Below are 27179 nucleotides of genomic sequence, written 5' to 3' on the forward strand. Positions count from 1 at the left end.
TTATTAAATATTCATATATATATATCAAAATTTTAAAATATTCATTGATATTTACTTTTTTTTCTTAATCAGTTATCCAATATATAAAAGCAAAAACATAAAAAATGTATAGAAATTGATAGCTTAATATACAATACAGAAAGTTTAGATAATCAATTCCAGAAATAAAAAAAATTTAAAAAAAAATATTGAAAAAGAGGAATTTTTTCAATAAATTCTCTAAATTATACAATTTTCAATTAAATATCTATCATAACGAGATCATGATTAAAATAAAACATTTTTTATTCTCAGAAATATATGAAAGTGTTTAAACACGTCTAACGATGTCCTGTTTAAACCTGTCCTTCTTTTACAATAAGAATGGTTATTTTTTAGATTTCTTTCTCTGAAATACACTAAGCAAAAAAGTGTTTTAATAATATCATTAAATTTTAAATTATAATATATATTTTTTAATAATTTGTATTTAAATATACCTGAACTTCTATAAAAATTATAAGTTAATATTCCCATAATAGAAATTCAACTAAAAATCCGAGAAATAGAAGGTAACCTTTTCCTTTACAGTCTTCAGTCATTATTCAATTTTTCTTAAGATATTCTTCATTTTCTTTTATTTAATACAGTCCAGTCACCTTGAAGCTGACTTTATGTGTGTTTTTTCTGCATCAGTAGAACCCCAAGCACATAAATACATATAATACCAAAATAGGCAATTTTACTAAAAGCCTTACTTTTTTTTCGAGGCAAGATCGAACAGAAAAATTCATGAATGAAAGAAGACAAAACCTAAGATTTTTTTTTCATGGTTAGGCATCTGCGTGATAAAAAAGTGAAGACAAATAAATATTCGAAACAGGGGAACGGAAAGTTGTAAACTAAAAATCTTTCAAAAAGGTGCAAACTTTTCTCACACTTTTAATTTATTCCTTTTCAATTATCTAAAGCATTTTAAATATTTGCAAAATAAATGAAAAATAAAATCTTAAAAATTCTTCATTTCACGAGACTAAAAAGAATTTGAAAACTATTGGTATTTCATTTTATGTAGATGTTTTTAATACTTCTATTGCTTAGTTATGGTTTGATATGTTTATGTTGGTTACGTATGGTTTGATATGTTTATAAAGCTCGGAAATCGTTAATGTGTAGATTACCTAGCTATTCTGCAGATTAATTGATTTGCTCTGTAAAAGTGCGGAATCAAGAGTTTTTCGCATTTTAACTAGATAATATGCACATTAGCGGCTTCCGTATAGCTAAATTTCAAACGTTTGTTTCACTAGGATATCTGACCTGTATTCAGTGTTTGCAAAGAGAGATATTTAACAAAAGAAAATGTCCCTGATGTAGAAATATCTTTACATCATACAGCAATAAAACAATCCCTTGGTACCGGACAGGATTTCAGAAAGGGTAACTGCAAATCTAAATGTGCCACAAATAGGTGTACTTGTCGCAAAAACCAGTTGTTATGCAATTCAAAGTGTCGCCGATCTTTAGATTGCCCTAATAAGTAAACATAAAACTATCATATGTTTCACAAAATTAATTTCCTTAACTGTAATAATATATTAAACCGTTTGATTTTTTGTATTATTGTTTAATTTTTAAATTGATTGATTGATGTTTGATTCTACTAACTAATTTGTTGTCTGTTCAATTGTATTAAATTGATTCGATCGATATCAAAAAATAAATAGACAATATTTAATTTAAATGTACAGAATAAATATCAATTAAAAGATTCGATTTCTTTCCTGCATATAAAGAGCGTACACTCCTTTAATATATTTTTAGTGCAAAAATACTTTTTCATGTTTTGTTGTCATTTCGTTCAGCATGAAGGCCCTGTTCTTCATCAGATTTTTAATTTTTATCATTTAATTCTTTTTATACGACAACGCTTCCCAATTTTTACGATACTGATTTATAGCACGTTTTTTCCATCTATTATATTTAAATGCAATAAAATGGAATTACTGAAATTTTGAAAAATGTTTGCATTTTCCTCGTGTTTAAAAAATAATCTACGAGACATTTCTCTTTGATTTAGTATCCCATTATGTTTCTTTTTAGAGTTATTAATTCTTCCAAGATCCCAGGAAGTAAATTTGCTTTCTTTATGAAAGCAAAAGTACTATTCTTCCCAAACCTTTTAAGAAAATTATATCTACTTTCTTTGTTTTTAATGAAAGCAGAAGAAATAAAACTATTAAATATTATAATAGAAAGTCAATAATAATCGTTTTATTAAATTTATAGAATTAGAGGAAATGTATTAAATATTAATAAAAATTCCATTAACTGATTTGACGATTCTTGCTGATATTTCATTTCGGATAATGTATACGATAGTGGTATTTATATAGTCTAACTTGTTTCTTTTATTACTAAATGATGTTCATTATCACCACATTTATTTGTGTCAACTATAGAACAATTTTTATGATGTCGTAGTTATAGAAGTTCTATGGAACATCCAACATTTGAATGTGTGGGAATACATTGTTCTATGATGTAACGTCACCTTTTCCTTCTGGAATTTTAAAATAACGTTTAAGCAATATATTTATGCATTTAACGTGTGCATAAATACACTATATCTCATATATATCATTTATTAATGTTCTTTTTTAGTTATTAGATTACCTAAATTGTTGCGTTTCCTGTCTTCTCTCAAAATTCATATTTTTGAATATGATTCTGGTTTATATAAAATTATTGAGAAAAACGGACTATATTCTACTATTAATAATGTTAAAAATTAAATGTCAATCATGATTGAAAATTGCAAAATTTACACTTGCAACATTTATATTTAAATCTCGTAAAAATGATTGATTAAAGTAATTCTTTCTAAAAGATAAATTTTAATTTTTAAAGAAAAATTAAATCAAAATAACTTAGTAAACATTCACTATGAAACAGTTACTTTTTAAAGAAAGTAAGTGTATCAGTTTGATGTTGAATATTGTATTTCATTCGTCATAAATAGCTTATTTCGTAAATTTAATTATAAATGCTATAAATGTATCGAAAACATATTTTAAAGAAAAATGCAAAGGCTATCTCTGAAAAATAAACTGTTCTGTATTAAACTGAAATTTTTAAAACTGCATTAATATGCAGTAACATAAATGAATATTTATTAAAATAATATATTAATATAATTCCCAATCGCTACTCAGGATTTTGTAGAGTTCCCACATATTTTCTATTATTATTTATTTAGTAATAAAGGCAAATCAAATAATTTTGACCTTTAAAAAATATCTATCAAAACGAAATCCTAATTACAATTTTGGAACCAGGTTCTATTTTATTTTTCCTTTACTGCTAATTGAATATTAAATTGAAGGTGGCACGATAGGAAAAATTATAAACGATTGATTATTTTTAGAATACGCTAGTTTGTCTTTTTTCAAAAAAAAAAAAAGTTAATTATGTGAAGATAATTGTGAACATAAGTGTTGTATCCAGATAAAAGAAAGCAATCTTTTAAAATAAATATTTCATTAAAATTACAGTCGTGATATTTTTTTTGTAGTTTATTCATTGGAATAATATATTTAGATAACATAATAGAAATGTAGCAGAATGAAATTTATTTCTCTTCAACGAGGTATTGTCTTTTATTTCGCACCACTGAATGTTCACCTAATCAAAGCATGTTTACTTTTTAAACAATTCTAGTAATTAAACGAATATATGTTTTTTATCTGAGAAAACAATGCAAACCAAATAAAGCAAATTCATTGATATTTTTATAAGGATATCATGTTTTGTTTGTCATACAGCAATTATACGGGTAGCGTGAATGTTACGAGAATACAAAAGAATGAATTCAGTCGCCTTTTATAAACTCTATTTGAACTTAAATTTTAAGAGATTATGAATCTGATGAATGACCCAAAAAATATTTTTATTTGAGAAGCCCTTAATATATATTTTTTGCCATCAAAAATGATATTTGACTGTTGATTTTGAAAATTAAAATTATTTTAATGTTTGCTACTTTTAATTCAAAATTGTTTTTAAATGCACAATCTGCTAGGGGTTATTAATTTAGTGCATACCCTTTTGATTAATTTTATTGCTTTTTTATCGTCTCATTTCAGATTCATATTTATTGAAATGATTTTTAAAAATATAATTTTCTCAAAATTAATCAGTTTTGAAATAAATAAATAAAAAAATAATGTTTAATGCGGAAATTCCTGTTACAATAATTGCATGTTTTCTTATTTATTTAAAAATTATTTTGAAGTTAAACTTCAGTGGAAGTTAAAAATGACTAGACAATGAACCATGCAGAACAGTTACTAAAAATTTTTTAAAAAAAGATGAATGCGTCTCTTCTATTATACATTCAATGAAACTTTAGAACTGAGTTTCTGCCTGGAACATTAAAAGAATAAGTCTTTTAAAAAGAAGTTTAATTATTCTTCTAGTTTACACTTCATGTAAGATTTTTAAATTTAAATATATTTTAGCTAAATGTTGAGAAAATAACTACTTTTTTTACATAAGTGCATTTCATTTATTTTATTTTAATTCTAAAAATTCTAATTTTTAAAATAATTTTCAAAACTTACCGAATTTAACTGTAAACAAATCTTTTAAAAATATTTTTAACTATTAGACCTTAATTCAATTGTTTTATTTCCTTTTCTTTTAAAATTTCTTAATGCGTTTCAATTAAACCTACTGTAAATAAATTACTGAATAAACAATAATTAGATAAAGGCATTTTCTATTTAAAATTTTAATACTGTTAATAGAAAGTGTGGAAATCCGTTAAAAAGTAACTTTAGACAGTCTGTACACTATTAGTGCACAAGATAAGAGCTAAGATTATTTATTTACTTTGAATACTAAAATCCTTACGCTGAACTAAATTTTTAACGTTAATTTACCAACCATTTAAATTTTTGGTAAATTAACGGTAATCAAATGTAAAACTTTCATACCTTCCTTCTGACTCAATTAAGAATCTACATAATACTATTACATGAATATCCTTCCAGTGGTGATATGATGAAACGTTTTACTGGTTTTGTAATGAATAACAACATTTAATTTTACGTGGCACAAATCATACAAAACAGACGAAACATAAACAAAACAGTACACAAGCCACAAATATATGCTAGTCGTATACATACGAAGCGCGTTGTAGATCCACACAACAAACAGAAATTCTACGTGTATATTACTATCTTGTTGTCACTTATTCCAACTTCTGATTGTCACTCGTCTGTGTGGAAACCATTTTTTATAGTTCCCAGCATCGAATGTTCTAAAAGGATATTGTATCTTTGATCCTAATCGATATATCGATAAAATTGGAATAAGTTCATTATCGTCGCCAAATTCATCATTCAAGTCGAGGTTCACTTACTTAACATCCATTCAGCATCCATTAGAGCTTTTTCTAACCATGAAACTAAATATATAGAGAAAAAAAAACTCAAAATTTCTTGACGTTTGTTTATAGATTGTGTCGAATTTCTATATCGAATTATAGCGTCTAGTTCAGTTCATAATTTTGTTAACGATGGTACAATGTCCATATGACGTACGGGCACAAAGATGAAGGGCTTAAGAATGACAATTTCTTGTTTTTAGAGATATCTATTCTTATTCTTGCCCTTCTTAATCCAATTTAATTTACATCGGTGTAGTAAAATAATATGATAATCTTATAACTTCTGTTGAGTGTTTTTCTAAATAACTTAGCTGATATTTACTTATTAATTTCTACCTTCAATACTACAGATAGTAGACCTAAATATTTATTGAAACGCAAAAGCATTTTGATTGACCTTTTTCCCCAAAGAAAAATTTTTCTAATTTTTTTGTTTATGAATGTAATTTTTTAATTTACTTTCCCTGCGTTAATTTCAGTCCAACCATTATTGAAAAGATATCCGGGAATATTATAAGGTAAGCACATTATCTTATTATGATTGGCGAGAGAGGAGAACCAGGTACTTAATTGTTAAAAATGGGACGGTTTCAAAAATAGGCTTCGTGTTTAACTGCCAAATTCTTCAAGAAAGTCATAATTAATGACACTATGGCTCACTACTAATACATTCCAACTTTAACAAAAAAATTAATATTGTTTTTGTAGTACAGTCTTGTTTTATACAAAAGAAATAGCGATTAAATATTCATATAAATGGCTTTATCATTACAGATATGTTTTTATACGATTCATTTTTCTTGAAATAACATATTTCAAGACTTTATTTGTATTTTGTTAAAATTGCTTACTGTTACTTATGTGCATGAATAAATATTTCTGAAGGGAATTCAGAAATATTTCATATATATCAAAAAGAAGAACTTAACAAATAAAAAATAAAATCATTGCTATTTTTTATGTTTGCTAATCATTGCTATCGTTATGTTTTGACCAATATATGCCAGATTATTGTTGTGAATAAACTATCTTTATTTCATTATAATATTAGCCTCCACTAGTGACCATATGCTTCGTCAGGAATAGTGATTGTGTTTAATTTTAACTACTTATTTAGGCATCACCTTAAATAGCGATTCGCTGAGCAAAATGTTTTTAAGCATTAAAAACATAACACTAGTCATGTTGTGCAATACATCTACACATGTTTTATTTATTGTGTACATAATTTTCATGATAGAATCCCATCTAATAAATTATAGTGCCATTACAAACTAACTCCCCAGGTAATTCTTTTTTGTTTCCTTATTCGTAAGATGTCATTCGCAGTGTTAGGGACTTCAGTTTCTGATTCCGCTTACATACTGAATCAGAAACTAATGCAGAAAATAAGAATAAACATTCTTGTTCAGATTTCAGAAATGGAAGAAAACCACATGATTAATAATGATAAGATGCATTAATGAAGATAATATGATCACCTAAATTGATGTAAAATAAAAATCAATTGAATTTCATAGCAACAAGTGAATAGAGTGTTGAAAGTTATGCAAGAAAAGGTAATTTACAAAAATGATCCAAATCAAAGCAAAGTTTGGAAGGAAACAGAATTTGTGTTATTAAGAATTTTTCTTTTTTTTTTAAATTTTCACTATAGTTAAAAATTATTTTTGTCCAATGATTATTTTTGAAGGTTATCATAGAAAAATACTGAAATCAAACTTAATTTTTTAAATTTAAAAACATTTTTTTTTTAATTTCAAAGCTCATTCACACGCGTCGGATGTATTTGTGCCAAATTTGGTAGTTCTTTGTCAAAACACCGGCTTTTTGAGTAATAAGAGACTTATTGACTCTCATTATTCGTAATTATTAGCAAAGTTTTCTATTCTGAATTTCAAAAACGTTTTTCTCAATTCATTTTTCTAGAAATCTTTACCGCAACACAACGATAAAATACATCAGATTTTATTCAAATTACATAATTTTTTTTTGTTTGTTCAAAATTCTGCAATTTTTCAAATTATATTTTTTTTTCTCTTAAAATATATTAAACGATATAAAATAAAACCACCAGCCTCATCAATATGCAATTTCTTTAAAATATATTGTTAAGAAATATTAAAATTTAAACGTAAAGAAAAAAAAGGTAAAAATAGTTCATTTTTCAAAACATTTGACATTTTTAATCGCTCAATAATATCCTCTTAAAAGATATTAAACGATCTAAAATAAAACCTCTAGCCACATCAATGTATAATTCTTTAAAATATATAGGTAAGAAATATTAAAATTTGAATGTAAAGAAAAAAATTTTTAAATAGCTCATTTTTCAAAATATTTAATATTTTTAATCGCTCAATAATCTTAATATGAAAAATATTTAGAAAGACCTGTTCTTGCATAGCTTACATCTAATTACCGTAAAGCAAATAAAATTTGATCTTGGAGATCTTTGAGATTATATTTTTAGGTATCAGTTCTCCATTGCAGTACATTAAAAGACAGTACACGAAAAGCTCAGGCATATATGTTCAAGGCAATCAAATAGTTCTATTTATGATCCTCCGACGATGAATGACGCATTGATGACTTGATATGTCACAAAACGAGCAAGGGGGAGCAAGACTTAAGTTCTTTTACTTAAGATTGCAAACTTAAAATATAAGTTTATAATCTTAAGTAGGATTATAAACAATAGATTTTACTTAAGATATAGAAACTCAATTATAATTTTTATAATTTTAAGATTAAGAACTTATTAAGTTACATTAAGTTATATAATATTAAGATTAATCTTAAGTTTATAATCTTAAGATTATAAACAAAAGATTTTACTTTAAGATATAAAAAAACTCAACTATATTTAAAAATATAATTGAGTTTTTGAAAATATTAAACGATATTGTGAGAAATGTAACTTTATCATAAATGGGGAAGTTATTTAACATTACATTTCCCTTCACCTGGCCTTCAGGGAAAGAAACGCACTTAGGCTTTGCTCCCATGGCTCTGTTGTGACATACCAAGTCATGAATGTTCCATTCTTCTTGACGCGGGAACGTAAAGTTGCGTTGTAGAGCTCGGGGACCTGGGATGATGAAACTTTTTGTTCAAAATGGTCTCTTCTTCTACAGCATCAAATACAGCAAGTGGACGGGTGAAAATTTATGTACTAAATATAAATAGATGTAATGATGTTATTTATAAGATTCTTAATGTTCACTGATATCCACGAGCAATCTCGAGTTAGTTACTTTAGAATCAATGATGTCAAAACTTTACGCCATTCCATGGTGATGCATCTAATCTTAATTTGCGATGATTTGATTCTAACAATAGAAATTTCTTTTCACGAATTTTTTTACTTACATTCTAAATATAGCTGAAGATATGGTTAAAATAAAGATGGAATATTTCTAAACAAAATTTCCTTATTCTTCCATCAACGACTAAGTCTTTATTTTAAAACTTTCTGCTTATATATATATATATATATATATATATATATATATATATATATATATATATATATATATATATATATATATATATATAAGCAACAACGCGCAACAAAAGCAGAAGGAAAGGACAAAACAAATGATCACTAGTCTTATATAACATGAGATTTTCGGCCACGTGTCAATTCAATACTCGTGTTGACCTTGGATAATGGCACCGAAGGGATCACTTTCACTAGGCACGTGGTGTATCATTTCTACAAAGCGTCAGTTGAATTCATTAAACAGAAAGTGGAATTGGATCAGGAATAAGAGAATGAATTTACTATGAGCTAAATTAAGATAAAGATTTGGAAATTAATTTGGATTAAATTAAAAGTTATATATATAATGATATCGCTTAGTCTAAATTAACTCCCAATTATTTTCTATTTATTTCCTTAATTTAGCCAATAATAATTTCATTCTAAAATGTTCTCTTATTTCCTGATCCAATTCCACCTTTTTTCATTTAATTAATGCTACACGCGCTCTATAAAAATGCTTAATTTTGCAAATTCCCACACTTCGACTGAAGGAATAAAACTCCTTAATGTTTACCACATTCTTTTAAAGGCAGATAAAATTTCTTTACCTAAATTGATACGTGTCAAAAATAGAACTCAGAAACTCATTGTATAAAATCACTGATAAAATTTCGATCTCTTTTGCCTTGGTGTCGACTTTATTTCTTACCACTTATTCTTTGTACATAATATGCCTTCCCGGATGGAATAAATCGATTTTAAAAATTCAAAAGTGTCTTTTCTTCGACCATGCAACTGCTAAAAAAAATATGTTTATTTCTGAATATATAATGTAAAAATAAAATTTGACAAGCATGCAGTCATCTCATTTGAGGCGAATTTATTTTTTGTTTGGTTTTCTATGTACAATACTTACATCATTCAATAAAAAAATTGATGATGTATTCTGAATTTCTCTAAGTCTAATTTCACAAGTACATTTTTGAAGTGCTTATTTCTAGGATTGCTGTTTTTAAAGTGATGTGTATTTAAAGCTTTTGCGAATGTGAATTATATATAACTTCTTTATTTTTTGAAATAGCTGTCTTAAATTTATTCTTATTTATAGGTGAAACATCCGGCATCTTTCATTCAAACATATATTTTATTCTTCCAAGTTTGCATTACTATATCTATCATGAAAGATAAATATATTTGCTGCAAGTGAGAAATTAATGTCAAATATCGCATTTCATATGACAACACTATGTACGTAAAAAATGTGACAATATTTTTGAGTTTAAGTTTTTATTTGATGCTTAATTTTGTTTCATTTCACATTTTAAAAAATACCTATTTAAAACATTTCAAAATCCTTAATTTGATCAATAGTAAGAATGTTTGAAAATAATTCAAATTTATTTTTAAAGGCATTTTTTTTCTTTTTAAAACGGACTCAACTGTGTATTTGAAAAAAAAAATTAGAAAAATTTGATTAAAGATATTTTCTAAAAAATAGCAACAACCTAATTACCATATCTCTTCATATGGAAAAATAGATGTGAGGATAACTGAAGTGAATTAATGAAACTCACTGCTATTGATAAAATGTGTGATAAAAGGGGATGTGTAAATGAATGTTTTATATAAAATTGTTACATAATCCCAATAAATTAACGTTAGGTATTTATTAATATCGAAATAAAAGGCATCGAAAAGATACCGAAATTTCCAGGCGTTTTATATTGTCTGTCGACAATGATTTTGTGTGTATGCTTAGAAGAAATTCATGTTGTTTTTATTACAATAATAAGACTACCTACCCATGTGAAAAATTATATCTAAATAACATACGTTTAAAGTATATTGGATTTATATCGTTCTATTTGATTTGAAACAATTTCTGCATATTAAATTTCAAATATCGAATAATTTCAAACTATCAAATATTGAATAGAATTAACCTTTTGCAGTGATTAAAAATTTGTTTTTGTACTGTTAAGCACAGTAATCATTTTAATTAAGGAATATAATTTTCTAAATTTAAATTTCATCTTTATAATTAAAGTAACTACTAAACGCCTAATAACAAGTGTTTAATTTATCACACTGAATGAATTATTATGCAGTTATTAACATTAATGTAAAATCTACATGACTGTGTTTAGCGAGTATATATTATTAATTTGCTAGAATATAATTTTGAAATTCCCCATGCGGTGAAATCAAATTATAATCGCTGTTTGCTAAGTAATTTAACAAAAGCTTATCAAGTTTTAGGCAACATTTGGAGAAAAGTTTAAATATATTGTCTCCATTTGTATACAAAATTGAGCAGTAGTCATTTCTCAAAACTTTCATGGAAGTTGAAACTGAAGGTAAATTCTGCTGTGATATATAGACCCATATGCCTAAAAGAATAAACACCATATTCTTGTGACTGATATATAGCATTATGGTTGTTAATATGAAATGACTAACTGCACTTTTAATAAATTTTCCTTAAATTTAATATAATAATTATATGTTTCAATGATGTTTAATTCAAATTCTATCGTTCGCATAGTTTGACTTAAACACAGGATCAATTTATAATTTTAAACATCATCAGAAGTGGCAATTCAACCTAATTTCATTTCGACACTTCATCAACAATAATGTCTGTTTTATTTCAACTCAACATAATATTTTTAATGTAAGCACATTCATATTTCTAGATTAGATCTTATAGATAAATTATTTACTCTTTTAGGCCATTAATAATGGTGATGCTATAATAAATGCACTACTGTTGCCATTTCTCACCGGAGTTTAAATTGTACGAATATGAAGTTGCAGAAATGATTAGTTATAATATCTTTTAATCCAATTTGATACGATATAAATTTGTAGAGCTTCCCAGAGGATGGGTAACACTTAAATTCTTTCCACTATTTATTAATTAATCAATACTTTACAAAAAGTATTTTTAAGTGTTAATTAAAAGTACTTTTTAGATGCTTAATAGATTTTTTAAAGTAAAGTTTCGAATCAAATGCATATTAATATAAAAGTATTTCCCAATCCTTTACAACCAGTCACCGATGGCTTCCTTTAAAATTCATCTAATGGCAGGCTTAACATCATCCGATCCAAAAGATCTTATACTGAACATCCATCTTAACGGAAATCCGCCGTATTTCCAAAGATCTACTTTATGAATTCCATTTAGTTATGGGTTAGATATCAGTATTTCTTTTTCATTGCCTTATACTTTTAAATATTTCAAAAAATATGTAAACTTTTCTCTTAAAGAATCTCAAATAGTATATTTAGGAGTTTAACCACTGCTCACTTATTTTACAATAAGGCAACTAAAATATCTCATGCTTTTAATTATGAATAAAATTTATTTTCAGAACCAAGAATTTTGAAATTATCGTGGCAGTAATTATGGAACTCTTTATTTATAAGATATTTTGATTTTTAACTTTAAACTCTTTTTCTATTTTCTTCTCAAATATTATATCAACTAGCTTAAAATAGTTTAGATTATTAAAAATCATAATAATGTAATATTAATCTAAATGTCTCTACTAATAAAAAAGGTGAAAGTGCGTATAAATTTTCGTACTACAGGCTAGACTGCTTGATTAACAGCTATAAAATTTCTCATATACATTTGAGTTTTTGAGATTTTACTTAGAATTTGCCAATTTTTTGAAATTTTTATTAGAATTTTAACTAATGAAAAATTAAGCTGAATTTTGATATTTTTCAGCAATAATTTCACAAAAATATTATTCATACCTCGGTGAAATAGTAAGCTGTATTTAAATTATTAAGCTCGGATATTCTCAACTACATCTTTTTTCTTAATTTGTACGTTAAAAAGATGATTTTTCTTATATCGCTTTTTCGCTGTACTTTCATTGGCCAAATGTAGTTAAAATTGTAGCAACTAATGAAGAAAATAACAGTTAATACAAGGCTCTGATACGAAATATTTGCATTTATAGAATTTATAGAATCTAAATAAATTTTTGCGGGTTTTTTTAAATGTTTTGTGATGTAAAAAATAACAGTACGCATTAAAATTTTGTTCCATTAAAGACGCCTTTCATTTTTAATCACACCTCTGTCTCTACTAATAATAGGGATGAATATGTGCGTCTGTGCCTTGTGTAGGCCAGATTGTTTGACCTACTGCTGCCAAATTTACCCCATACCAGAGGAGTGAAAATGTGCACTTCGGACCGATTATTTAAGTTAAAAAAAATAATTAGAATTTTCATTTAAAATGAAACTAAATTTTTGTGTCTTTCTGAACTAACTTCTGGAAATATTACTAAACAAAATAAATTGTATACTTTTTAAAAATTTAAAAAGTACCTTTTAATGATAGCAATTTTATAGTAATGCAATTTGTTTCGCTATTTATTAAAGATATTTTTTGCCTTATTTCCAATAATAGATTAAACTGTTTAATTGACATTCAAGCCATTTTTATCGTTTCATCAAATATTTAAACCTTAACTGGGGACGTGCGGTCTGTGTGACCGCTAGCGATGTATTTTCGGTCACCCCTATTCTATTTTTAGCTCAATTGAATGGATTGCCCCTGTTTAATTCTTCTTGTTTTGTAACCTTCAATACACGTGCACTTTTTCAATCGATTTCAGCGAATGCTTTTTTAAATAATTCAGTTATTTGTTTTAGCGCGGTCTCTAAGACCGCACCTCCCTGTTAGTGTCCCAGTGATAAACAAGGCTTAGCAGATTACGCTAAAACTTGGGCCCCGAAATATCATCCAATTTACTGATCCTATTCTGAAGCAGTGCTCCAGACACTTTTAAATGAAGCTGAAAGTGATTTTAGTGATAAGGATAATTGTACAGAAGAGTTTTGAGATGAAAGTTCACATTCAACTGATTCTATATGTATGTTCAAACATAATTAATTTTTCTAGTGATAATGTATTTTGAAATATTTATAAAATATATTAATATACCAAGATATATATATAAAGAATTTACAGGCTAATTTTTATACTAGTTTTTAACCTGTATGTTTAAAATGCACTAGAAAACCGTTCTATAAAAGCCACACAAGCCTATAGAAAAAGGGCAAATTTTACCCATTGTCAATTTTTTTTTTATTTTTCATATAATTGTTGAATTTTAAATTATATTGTCTTCTATATACCTTCATATACTGTAAAAATAAATATGATTTAAAAAGTAAAATGTTTTTTCAAGAATATTATTTATTGTAACATGTAATTTGAGAAGAAAATGTATGTTCCAACGCATTTATTTTTTCAATGGTAATATATTTTGAAAAATTTCTAAAACATATCTATATATCAAGAAAAATATCTGAAAAATAGACTGGCAGTTTTTCATATTAATATATTCATTAGAAAATTTAATTTGAGTGTAAATGAAATGCGATCTCGTAGACTGCACCTCCCCAGTTAAGTCCTAAAATTTCACCTCCCCAGTTAAGGGTTAATTTGGTAATTTTCTTTCTTTATTAAAAGCTAAAGAAGTATTCTGTTTAATATCACTTTAATCTAACAAATATTTTATTTTCATTGATGCATTGAACATTAATACAAATATTAGAATTCAAAACATAACAGGCATTTTCTTAAAAAACAATGTATCTTATTCCATGTATTTTTTCCTTCAGTGAAGAATTTTCTGAGAAGTATTATTTGAGAATTGACAGGAACGAAATTTTTAACGAGCACTGCAATGATTGTTAAAATAATTGCTTATTGTGAATAGTGTACAAATGATTAAAATAGTGGAAATTCTTGAGAATCAAATTTAATTTTCCCCCAAAAGTTCTGTTTTCTTATTTTGCAATGTCTTCTCTTATGCCAGTACTGACTTTATATACAATGCATCTTGCATTAAATTTTAACAGAATTAAGTTTTGTAACTCCTTTTAGAAATCAAAATTTAAATCTCCTTCAATTTTTATGTTGAGATCTTTTCAGAAAACATTATATACTAAATATTTATCATATCAAAGTTTTCTAACGATACTTTTTAAACAGCTATATATGTAAATCAGGCCTAACGTTACTTGTTCTATTTTTAATGCACTGTTGCTACCACAATATGATAACTGAGTTGTAAGAAATTATAAATTCAAATGTTCATCATAAATAAATAAACATTATCAAATAAGGTTTTCATTAAAAAAAAAAAAAAAAAAAAAAAAAAAAACTTTTCATCTTCGTTTGAGTACCTTTAGTTGGGAGAAACTCTTCTATCTCTACCAGTCTTTTGGAAAAGAAGTAAGGCTTATTTTTTTTTTATTTTTTTATTAAATATTAAAATTAATATGGTTTTATAAGAATAAAATCAAATATTATTGTAATAAGCTTTAATTTTTTTTATTAATTAAATTATAATGAAATAAGAAAAAAATTACGTTATTGTGGAATTGTATCTTTTAATTATTATTTAGCTTATTAAACATTAATACTGAAGCAAAAATATAAATAGCATTTCCAAATATACGTACATTAATAATCAATTTCTTTAATCCCTTACATATATACACAAACCAAAAATTATATTTCAAATTATAAAAAACAAGCACTGTCTTTCTAATAAGTTATAATAATAACCATCTTTGTATAAAAGTTAGATAATAACAGTCCTTTAAATTAATTTGCGTCAGTCCCTCTTAATAACGCAATCTATCCAAAGTTCCTCCAATCATGGACTTCGCAACAAAATTAATGCAGGAAAATTAACGATCGATGTTATCAATAGCCTTATTTTTCCTCTACCGACAACAGCAGCAAAAAAAGGCGACTTCTTGAACAACATTATAAGAAAATGAAATACTTGACTAATTTTTGCTGGAAGAGGATAGACATGCTTCGTCGTAAATTGCTTCTAGTCATTATTAGTGCTTCTGGTACCGCACTCCATTGCAGTGTTATGTCACCTCTATTAATCACTAAGCCTCCTCAGTTGCCTTTTTTTTTTCTCCTACTCCAGCCATCGAGGAAGAATAATTAAATCACGGAAAATCTGTTGGGGACCGCCTTAAATTAGTTTTCTAGAATCTGTTTAGTGAAAAAAGAATGAAAATTAAGCATCGCGGAAAAAATTATATAGTCGATTTGCCTGGTTCAAACGGAGGTAATTAAGGTTTAATTACACTGATGCTCCATAGGTTGTCATTATCATAGGACCATGGGACAATACAGCAATGAGATTCCTGTCTCCCCGCTCCCAGAAGATTATAGATGGCGTGGAAAATTAGACGATAAAAATTTACCTCAAAAGTTAATAAGATTTTCTTAGCCTCTAAAGAAATAGAAGCGCTTTTAGCTTTTGTTTCCATCAACACGTGTCGTCCATGTTCTTGTTGGCTGAAAAGACAGTGTCGCTCATTTCTAGTAAACATCGTCTTCAGATTTGCTGTTTGACTACGAAGAGCATGCCTTTCTCTTGTTAATGCAGTTTTTCGCTTTAGAAATAATAAGTGTTAATTAGTATTAAAGAAACGGTTGATCGACAAAGTACCTTAGATGCCTTTTTTTGAATCTCTTTTTGTAGAAGATGGAAAAGATTCAGAAACACAAATAAAATTCTTAAATGTTTCTAAATTTTAATTCTTCCAAACTAATGTTCCTTATACCATATATCTGTTATGTACTGATAGTATATTTTTTCAAATTATCATATTATATCTTGTTCTTCAGTACAAACAAGATTTTTAAAAAGTAAGAGATGGAGGTTGGTAGAAAAAAATATCGAGATTTTTCCAGACTCCAGATATGTTAAAAATTCCTTTTCAACGTGTCTTTATACCTCCTGCCATGTTTTTTAGCCGCATGATGTTGGGATGCAATTATATACCGACCATTTCTATAAAAATTGAAGCAGATACTTTAAATTAATTATTATAACTTTTTAGCTAATGCATAATTTATTTTAATATTTAATTACATTTTATAAACTATATAAGCAATTATTGTAAACTGTTTAATAAAACTTTGTTCTCATGTTTTAGATAGAACAGACATTTTTAAAATTTCATTTTTATTATGACTCATGCACATATATTTGGATTTATTACATAATATTTTTTCCTTTTCTTTGAGTAAAATTTATAATGATAACCTATATTAAATCTTTTGCATAATATGCCTATAAAAAACTTAAGCACTTCATTATTTTATATTCTTTATTTAATCTCGCATGTTTGTATACTATTTTATTATTATGCTTAAAGTAGATATTTTTGAATTTTAATTTAGAAACATAAATACAAATTTCCAAATTTTCGCTTAAACCAAATCATTTAATTTTTGATGTTCCATTTTCCATAAATGTTATAAACTATCCGAGTTTATATTTAGAATGCTGGCTTCATTCATTAAAACCTTGTTTTATTAATTTTTCTCAAGAATATTTCTTTTTAACTCATATTTTTGTCACGGCTAATAAATAACAGAAAAATCTTAAATCGTTGAATCGGTATTTTTAATACAAGATATTTTATATTCCGAATTCAATACAAACAACGGAAGTCGATTAGAAAATAATTTGTTGTTTGTTTTATGATTATTAGCCATTTGTAGATGAAAATGTCATCAGCGAACTGATACTATGAGCAATGTGAATTAAACACAGTAATATATATGAAAGAAGAAATAATCGGATATATTTTTGGAATACTCCGGATTTCATAGATTTTGTTGATCTTAGGCAGAAAAAAAAATCGTTTGTTATATTTTTTACATTTTTTAATGAGATATTTGTAGAAAAATCCTATATGTTTAGTATTTTCTTCCTTTTTATGAATCATAGAATTATTTCTTCTTCATAAGTCTTGCTTTGCTTTTTATAAATTTTTCCTGATTTTAATAAAAAAAATAATAATAATATTCTTTCAGATGGATGTGAGAATAAGAAGTGTGAATTTTATGCAGTTTGCGAAAGCAACGGAAAAAATGAAGCTCGGTGCATCTGCCCCCACACTTGCATCAAGGTAAGAAAATTATTTAAAATTTATGATATTCATGAAATATTCATAATTATCATCTTGATGAAAAATAGGAGTTAGGGGAAATAGAATTGCTAAAGGCATAGATGCTGCTCCTGTTTTTGCATTTTATCATTATATTTATCATTTTTTTAAAATTTGAATATGCCTTAGTAAAACTATATTTTTAAAACAAAAACAAAAAAAAAGAAAATTTTTGATAAAGGCATTTTTATCTTATTATAAATGAATGTAAAAATGCAAAATAATACTAACACTGATTTTAATGTTGAACCAAGTTTAAAATTAGCTTCTTTGAGGAATTAAATTTTCGAAAATTAGATGGAATGTATTTGAAGCTAAAAAGCAGTATAAAATTTGTTTAATTTAAAATAAAATATTCCACTAAAACAACTCAATTAAAGCACATTTTGTTTAATCGAACTTTTTTCAAATCTAGAATGCAAAATTCTATTTAATATTTCATGACATACAAAAATGTATTCTTAAGGAATAACATCATATGTACGTATAGATTATTAACAAAGAGCTCATACATTTTAATACAACTGCGGATGTTTTGCAAAATATATATTATTATAGTACAGTAATTATCTGGCATAATTAATTCCTAACAATTTATTTTGTAATATTGAATACTGAAGTTTAAAAACTTCAATATGAATACTTTAACTAGCAAACTCAGAATTCTAAACCTTTAATTTACACTTATCAAATTAATAATCTCGTTTTATTTCATTAAAATTAAGTTACTGATTTTAGCCTTACTTCCTGCATAAAATTTGGTTTTTAAGACATATTTATTGCAGAGTTTCAAAAAGCAGTAAGAAGATCTTTGATTTCTTAAATGCAAAAATAAAGAATTTTCCAGCCTGATTATTCCGTATATTAGTATTATTCGATCTAATCTTGAATATTGCTGCCTTATCTGAGATTACTTACTATAAAAATGAATTGGAAATTCTAAAGGAAGTAAAAAAATAAATTTATGCCTGTCTATTTTACAAAAAAAAAGTTTTTTTTATCCACATTATATATTTTTAGATTCTTTACGTAGTGCTTTTAGTATTCGCAGTTTCAAATTCTGACGTGTATATCTTATAACCCAAATGAGATATAAATAAGGTTTAACATAATATGGTGTATAACATTCTAAACATTTAGAGCTCGTAGCTTATATTAAAAGGCTTAATTATATGAAGAAATTTATAAAACTAGCAACCTTGAACTTATTTTATAAAACTAGCTGCCTTCACAGACCACCTTCTTCGTTCAGATTGAGCTGTTAAATATAAATGTGGAATGAGCATTTTTGAAAGCCCCCTTTTTGTTTGATAAGGACAATATAAATTTTATTGAATACGTAAAAGCAATTTTTACAGAAATTTTCATAGAAAGTACTTTTTAAACTTAAGATTAGAAAAAGCACGCGATTAAATGTTTTGATTAGCAAGTTTTAGCTTCGTAACATTAAAAATTAGCACAAATTGTGTATTACATTAAAATAATCATTATAAACAAAGAAAATATTGCACTGAAATGGCACTGATATATAAAAATGGCAATGTTTGAATTTTAAAATGATACAAGAACCATTTTTTGTCTGGATGAAACGAAAAAAATTCCTTTTTCTTTTTTGGAATTTTTGTATTTGGATCATAGAAAGACCATTTTTGTGTTTAGATTATACAAAAATGGTAGTATAGTTTTGGAGAATGTGATTATAAATCCATAAGTAAGTTGTAGCGATTACTCATTTGACAATGGTTAAGCCTGTTTTCGCGATCATTTAAATTTTGTTTGACACTTGTTAATTTTTTTTTTAATTTCTTTTACATCCTCTTTCTTCTGAATAAGTAGATTTTTTTATTCTTATCCATAGTATTTTTAATAATATTTTTCAGCTTCATTAATTTGCAATACGTTGAATTAAATGGTGCTATAAAAACGTTTAATAAATTAATCTAAAATATTTATACAATGATTTGTTTGCATTTGACTATTGCTTCGATAATATTTAATAAGAACGATTTCTGTGTCATATACTTTAGCGTTCTATATATTTAGATAATAAATTCTTCACATTCTAAAGAACTTGATATTTTTTATTTAACTTTTTTACTTTTACAATAAAATGCTTCCAACTTTCGCATTTTTTGCGTTTATTTATGTTTTGAAAGTAGAAGGTATTAATTTTTAAATCCATAAGGTATTTTACTTCTAAATATTTTATGATTTTACTGTTCAGAGCTCACAATTTTTAAATTCTCACTATGTTTTAAATTTTTAGGAAAACTAAATGCATATTTTAAAATTGTTATACATATATTTTTATTTTATTAACTTTCACTTATAACGTTTATTTTATTTTGTGTTATTTTGTATCACGATGCTGTCTGTGGTTGAAGCTTTTAGTAGTGAATAATTTCTTTTAAAAGAAATAAGTAAATTAATAGTACTGTATTGTTAATCACTTTATTTTTTTATTATTTTTGAGACATAATAAGTGATCACTTGTATTGTTTGTAGTAGTTTATATTATAATTTGCTTTCTGGCATCTTTCTTATTTTATTTATAATATCAGGGATCTAAAGGTTTCATTTTTATACATACCAAAGAGTTCCTTTTTGGAATTTTGAATTTTTAAGTATTATATATCAATTTTCAGTTATGAATTTTAAATGCATTTAACATAAAATATTAATTGCATAGTGTGAGAGTGGCGTTAAAAATCTTTCGTGATTTACTCTTTTTTTGAAGACATTACTTTGTTTATCTATGTGGGAACACTGCCATTTCCGAAATATCCCCAGAAATGATAAAAACACCGTAAATTCACGACTGGAATCGAGTCAAATATTTTCTACAGCATGCACTGGATTTCTGCAATGGATCTCAATATGTTTTGAGAGGATGCTCTTCTCTTTTGGAAGCACGCATGTCATTCAAAATATCTTACACAATTCATAATTAGCATTGCCTTAAACTTATCGCATCCTGCGCAGCGTCTCTTATCTAATTTGTGCATTCTCACATCAAATTTAACCCGTAACTGGGGGTTTTCGACTACCCTTATTCTATTTTTAGCTCAGTTGAATGGATTGACCCTGCAGATTTCTGTGTTATGACCTTCAATACACGTGCACTTTTTCAACCGATTTCAGCAGATGTTTTTTTAAATAATTCAGTTATTTCTTTAAGCGCGGTTTGTAAGACCGCACCCCCCCTGTTAGTGTCCCATTGATAAGAAAGACTTAGCAGATGGCGCTAAAACTTGGACCCCGAAATATCATCCAGTTTACTGATCCTATTATGAAGCAGAAAGTGATTTTAATGATAAGGATAATTGTATCGAAGAGTTTTTCGATGAAAGTTCGCATTCAACTGATTTTGATATGTATGTTAAAACATAATTAATTTTTCTAGTGATAATGTATTTTGAAAAATGTATAAAATATATTAATATACCAAGAGAAATATATACAGAATTTATAGGTTGATTTTTATACTAGTTCTTAACCTGTATGTTTAAAATGCCCTAGAAAACCGTGATATGAAAGTGACACAAGCCAATAAAAAAAAGCGTCAATTTTACCCATTGCCAATTTTTTTTATTTTTCATATAATTGTTGAACTTTAAATTATATTGTGTTCCATATACTTTCATATACTGTAAAAATAAATATGATTTAAAAAGTAAAATGTTTTTTCAAGAATATTATTTATTGTAACATGTAATTTGAGGAGAAAATGTATGTTCCAACGAATTTATTTTTTTCAATGATAATATATTTTGAAAAATTTCTAAAACATATCTATATATCAAAAAAATTACCTGTAAAATAGATTGGCAGTTCATTCATTAGAAAATATAATTTGAGTAAAAATGAAATGCGGTCTCGTAGACTGCACCTTCCCAGTTAAATCCTAAAATTTCATCTCCCCAGTTAAGGGTTAAGAGTGCATACTCTATCTCATCTATGAGCAATTAGGCTATACTTTTCCAAACAATTGTACACGATTAGCTTTGAAAATTTGGTATCTATGAAATCTGATAGCTGTCAAGAGACAAACTTTTGTCAGTCTTCGGCTGGCATTTAGCAATAGTCAAATATAACTTTGGAAGATAACTGCCATCAATCTTGAGGTGAGTCAAATATACGCTATTTGCTCAATACTTGCCATGTTGTGAAGTTGTAATCTTGGACAACTTTACATAGATCAATCTGCCGAGTTCGTTACTAAATTTATGTTTACAAACTGAATAACTATTCATCCTTTTAACCATACTTTCCTAATCATTTGTGCTTAATTTTGTTTGAAGTTTTGGCACTCGTGAATGTTAACAGAAATTGAGGTAGGGTAGTAGCAATATCGTTTGCAAATTACAACCAAATATCAGCCCTCTTTTGGTGCTGTAACCGAAAATATCTTACAGGGAGTCATTTTGCGTTATAACTTTCTTTGAACCACTATCTAAATATGACACTCAAGAGACCTCTCAATTTTTGTAGCCATCAGTATTCTACTCAATAGAATATTCTATGATGTCAAGAATCGTCTATGTTGGTCCTTGGTGTCATAATGTTAATACCAATCTTAAACGTTGATTTTGAGTTACACAACATAATAGCAACTATAACTTTTGCGATCTGCCCAAACGAATTATTTTCCGCTGGATTTAGAGGCTTATTTCAACTTTCATCATCTAGAAGTTAAAAGTGGGTTCTTATTTCCTCAAAAATATTACCCTCAATGCCTTTCTTCTGTGATTCTAAAAGATCAATATTTATGGATTTGAATATATATTAATATTGGCCTTCTTAATTAAAACATAAATTTCCATGTTTCCAAAAATATTAAAATATGATTTTCAATTATATTTTCTCTTCCTATCATCAAAGAAAATAGTTATTTGTTTAAATTATAAAACAACTAATTATCTAAAGTAGTCCTTTGAAGATTAAAAAAATTGTGCAGCAATAGAATACTGTGTTTTAAAATTCCATTAAAAATTTAATAAAGGTTAATGTTTTTTTCAAAGTATATCCGGTTGATTTTTTTTCTTCTTATTGAATAGATCCGTTCTTAATTTCAATCTCATTTTAATTTAAATAATTCTGGAAGAACTTGCATAGTCGTCTATATTTCTAACTCTAATGCATATTAATTCATATCTTACTAAAAATAATCGTTTTAAGACTATGATTTTCTAATATGTTATGTAATTAAGTTACCGTACTTTAGTTTATTCTCATGTTGAGCTGATTTTATTGGGGAAAAACGTATTTTTTTCCTATAAACATATTATTGAACTATTTTATTCTCATAATTATTATTTAAGAGACAATCATAAATGTATCAAATATTTGAAAACAATTCAATAATCTAAATTATCTATAAAAATATTTTTCATGATTTATCTTCATAGAATATTTGACAATAATCATCAAATAAAAAATAACGTAAATGCGAAAAAAAAAGAAGAAAAATCAATCGAACGAAAGTGGCATTGAGTTAATGTTTCCATTCCAGTTTGTTTTTCTAATTAATTCTCACGAAAGAAATATCTTTTATTAGTAATGAGTAAATGAAAAAGAATACAAATATTTCTACTGCATTATTTAAAATTTTCATTTTCCGTCATGGTACAGATTAAAAAGTTCGCATCCGAACAATATCATTCTACAGATTCTTCATCTAGAAAATCATTCATTATTAATTAATCATGGACAGATTCCACAGGCGAAATTACGCTCGTATGAATCAAACTCGGGTAACAGTAGAAAATTTGCAATCAGGCTTTATTATTTCTACATTTCATAGCGTATTATATATGTGATTGTTTAATCGAGATATGAAGTGCCAACAGATTTCAGTCCAATTTATTTCCTGGGATTATTTTTCAGATATCTAATTATCTGGTTGCTTTGTTATCTGAAATAGCCTAATTTTGGAGGAAAAAAAGATGCCAATATTCTAAGAGAATTCTTTGTGATATTTGAGATATGATATTTAAGATTTCACGGCACTGAAATATTTGAGAAATGAGATAGATTACTTTTTAGAAATTTTTACCTTTCTAAACTTATTTCTAATTTCTGTGCTGTTTAATTTCATATAATATATTTAGATTTAAATTACTATTTTCTAATTTTATAAAATTCGTTCCTATATTCCTTAATTTTTTAATCACTCTGCGTTTTCAAAAGAAAAATAAATCATCCTTGCATGTTAACATTAACTCGATGAAGACCTTAGAATCATTGTAAAGCAGTTCCATTAATCTTTACTTAAAGCCCCGAGGGGAGCCATTTACTATCATGACTTTATCTGAAATTTTCAGGAATACATTGTTTAAGTTTTTCATTTTGAAATTAAAACCTCTTGTTTAATCTAAGAGAAAAATTTGCTCATATCAATCAAGATAGTAATGTAGATATTTGATGAGATAATAAATTTGGGTAGTTATAAAATGGCAATAGAGTTGTGCTATAACAAATTTTTCAAAAACATTTCAAAATTCTATAACTTTTTATGAAAAATCTATCTCCTCATATATTTCAGCTTATTACACAAAACAATATTCCGAGAAATACTAATTTTCACGGACATTTAAACACATTTCGTTTATTTCATTTGTCTTACAAATTTCCAGCAATTTTAGATATTAACCAATGGTTCTTTAATCAACAAAATGGTTCTGCATGGAAAAAATTCTAAAATATGAATTGCATTTTAAAATCTATTTTAACAAAAAAAAATATTTTTTTATTTAGAGAGTGCATAAAATAAATATCCCGAATTTGTTATGATAACTATTTTAATTATAATAGCAATTAACATATAAGTTTTAATAAAATTTACTCAATGCTCAATTCTGTTTTTGTTTCCATTAGAAATAATGGCGCAGTATGGCCATATATGCTCCAATAATACCACTGAAAATGAAATGTGAACTTCAAATTAAATTTATCCCAGAAGTAAATGCAAATCTCCTTCAAGTTCGAACACTATTAAGAATGCCACTATTTCAGGCTCTCATAGATAACCAATACTGTTCAAAAGGCAACATTCGCTAAGAGAAGTGGCACGCAAAATAAATTATTTTATTAGTTGAAAGGAAACAAAAAAAGAATCCTCCTTACCAAGAACCTCTTCACAGAACAGCCCTTATTGAACAACAAGTCAGAAATTGTCATTTTAATTGGATAATCAGCGTTGAGCAATGTATTAGTCTCTTCGATCTGGTTTATTAACATTCAGCGGGATGTTTGTTAGTGCAGTCTCCTCTTGACAATGTCCTGGAGTACACTGGAATGAATAATGTGTTGTTCCATCATTTGAGAACACGGCCTGAAGCGGGTAGAATTAAATTGGAAGGAAGGCAACGTGTTACTGGAACCAAACTTCAAAACTGAATACATAGATTCTCTGCCTGTTTATTTGGTGTATTCGAATAATCAAAGTAATTATTGTGAATTTTCTTTCTTTCACCTCATGGCTAAGTTAGCTGACGTATATACCCATCAAAAATCGATTTTGCTGGTCGATTTTGTTCTGGTGAGTTAATTTGTTGATAGACTTCTTTAAAATATGCCTTGTAAAATATCTGATTATCTAACTATTATGATTACTAACTATCTAAACTATTTTCGTGATTTCTTTTTGAAAAATCTCGATTTGGTTGCTTTTTTATTCAACAATATAGACATAATTTTTATCTTTTTATGTAGTAGTCCATAGATTCCTTCTAATACTTTGTCATTATCACCTGGAATAGATAAGAAAATGCCTTTTATTTCATTTAGAATATTTGATAAAGTAGAATATTATACAATTGAATTTTATTTTCATAGTCTTTGAATAATTCGAAAAGAAATAAAATAATTTAATGATGTTTAAAGTCAATGGTGCATAAATTTATAATATTTTTCTTTTGTTTATGGATTTAGAAAATATAGGATAAACAAAATTCTTGAAAGAAAAAACCAAGATAAAGAAACCTGAGCATAATTTTAGAGCTCTTTACTGAGAAAAAAAAAGTTATCACATCACTTTTACTTAACATATTTATACTCATGTTCTCATTACTTTTGTTTTCTTTTTATTCTATTATTTTAATAACTAACTTTTTATTCTATATTACAAAAAATAAAATTAAACTTCTAAGGGAGGTAAAAAAAAAAAAAAAAAATGGAAGGCATTTGTGCAATATAATTCTCAAAGAAAAAATAATTTTAACAATTAAAATGCAGATTGTATTGCTGAAAGACCTCGGAGGCATCATTATATAAATAGCAGCTGGAATCGTATTTGTCCCGTAAATCATGAAATAGATCAAATTAAACCATTCATCAAAATACCATAAAATGTATTTTAATGAATGGTTCAACTAAGTCGAAGAAGAATACTAACATCTGCTATTTAGTTGGACAAAACAGAAGTTAGTATTCTTCTATTTTTATTTCTTGGAATTCTATTTATTTCCCAATAAATAAAAATAGAATATTATCTTGCAGAAATAAATATCACGTATTTGGTATAAATTTCAAAAATTATAAACTGCAAAGATTATGACTTTTTCAAGGATAAAGCTCAAATATATGAATTTTAAATAATTTTCTATTATAAGAAACTGAGCAAGTAAGTGCACAGTTGTTACTTTTTAAGTAATATCATCTAACTTTCTGAATCTTTAATTCGGCAATTATTCCGTTTCATCCTCTGCAAAATAATATTTTTGTTAAATATCAGAAGGGAAATCTTTTAAGGCATATATTAACATAATAAAACAATCCCACTTCCTGCTTTTCCATTAATATTCCTTTTTTGTTACACATTTCCTCTTCCTATGGATAATCCATTTCCTACGGTCTAAGACAAACATTTTAGCTAAAAGTCCAACAATTCAATTCGTCCCACCAGCCTTTTGGAACTCCATTTTGGTAAACCAGAGATAAAAGAATTGTTTAACTTAAACACAATTTGTTTTGTGTTAGGGCATCCTGGCAAGGAGCTTCCGTAAAGCTAGAAGCATTCAATTTATTTCGTTATCCCGGAGAGCGTTTTTTTTTTTTTTTTTTTTTTTCTAAACGCTGTTTCTTTAGATTTTTTTCTTCCTCTCTCTTTTTGTCTGCGCAGTTCTTCTAAGCAAACAACGACAGGCTTTCAGTTCGAATTTTTAAAGTGAGAAATTAAGTTTGCGTTTTATCAAAACTGGCTTAGTTTTACAGAATTAAGCTTTCTGTTAAACT

The 27179-nt window shown here is 26.5% G+C and overlaps 1 protein-coding gene across 2 annotated transcripts in view; it reads left to right on the forward strand.

The window, feature by feature from the left end:
- LOC129961816 (agrin-like) overlaps window positions 1-27179 on the forward strand; it is a 675765-nt gene that overhangs the window by 474346 nt on the left and 174240 nt on the right. For both annotated transcript variants that reach the window (XM_056075396.1, XM_056075397.1), the window contains one exon: window positions 17812-17906. In XM_056075396.1, the coding sequence (XP_055931371.1) occupies window positions 17812-17906 (95 nt within the window). The remainder of the gene's footprint in view (window positions 1-17811; window positions 17907-27179) is intronic.

The sequence above is a fragment of the Argiope bruennichi genome, chromosome 2 (genome assembly GCF_947563725.1).
Source record: "Argiope bruennichi chromosome 2, qqArgBrue1.1, whole genome shotgun sequence".
In the NCBI taxonomy this organism is placed as follows: Eukaryota; Metazoa; Arthropoda; class Arachnida; order Araneae; family Araneidae; genus Argiope; species Argiope bruennichi.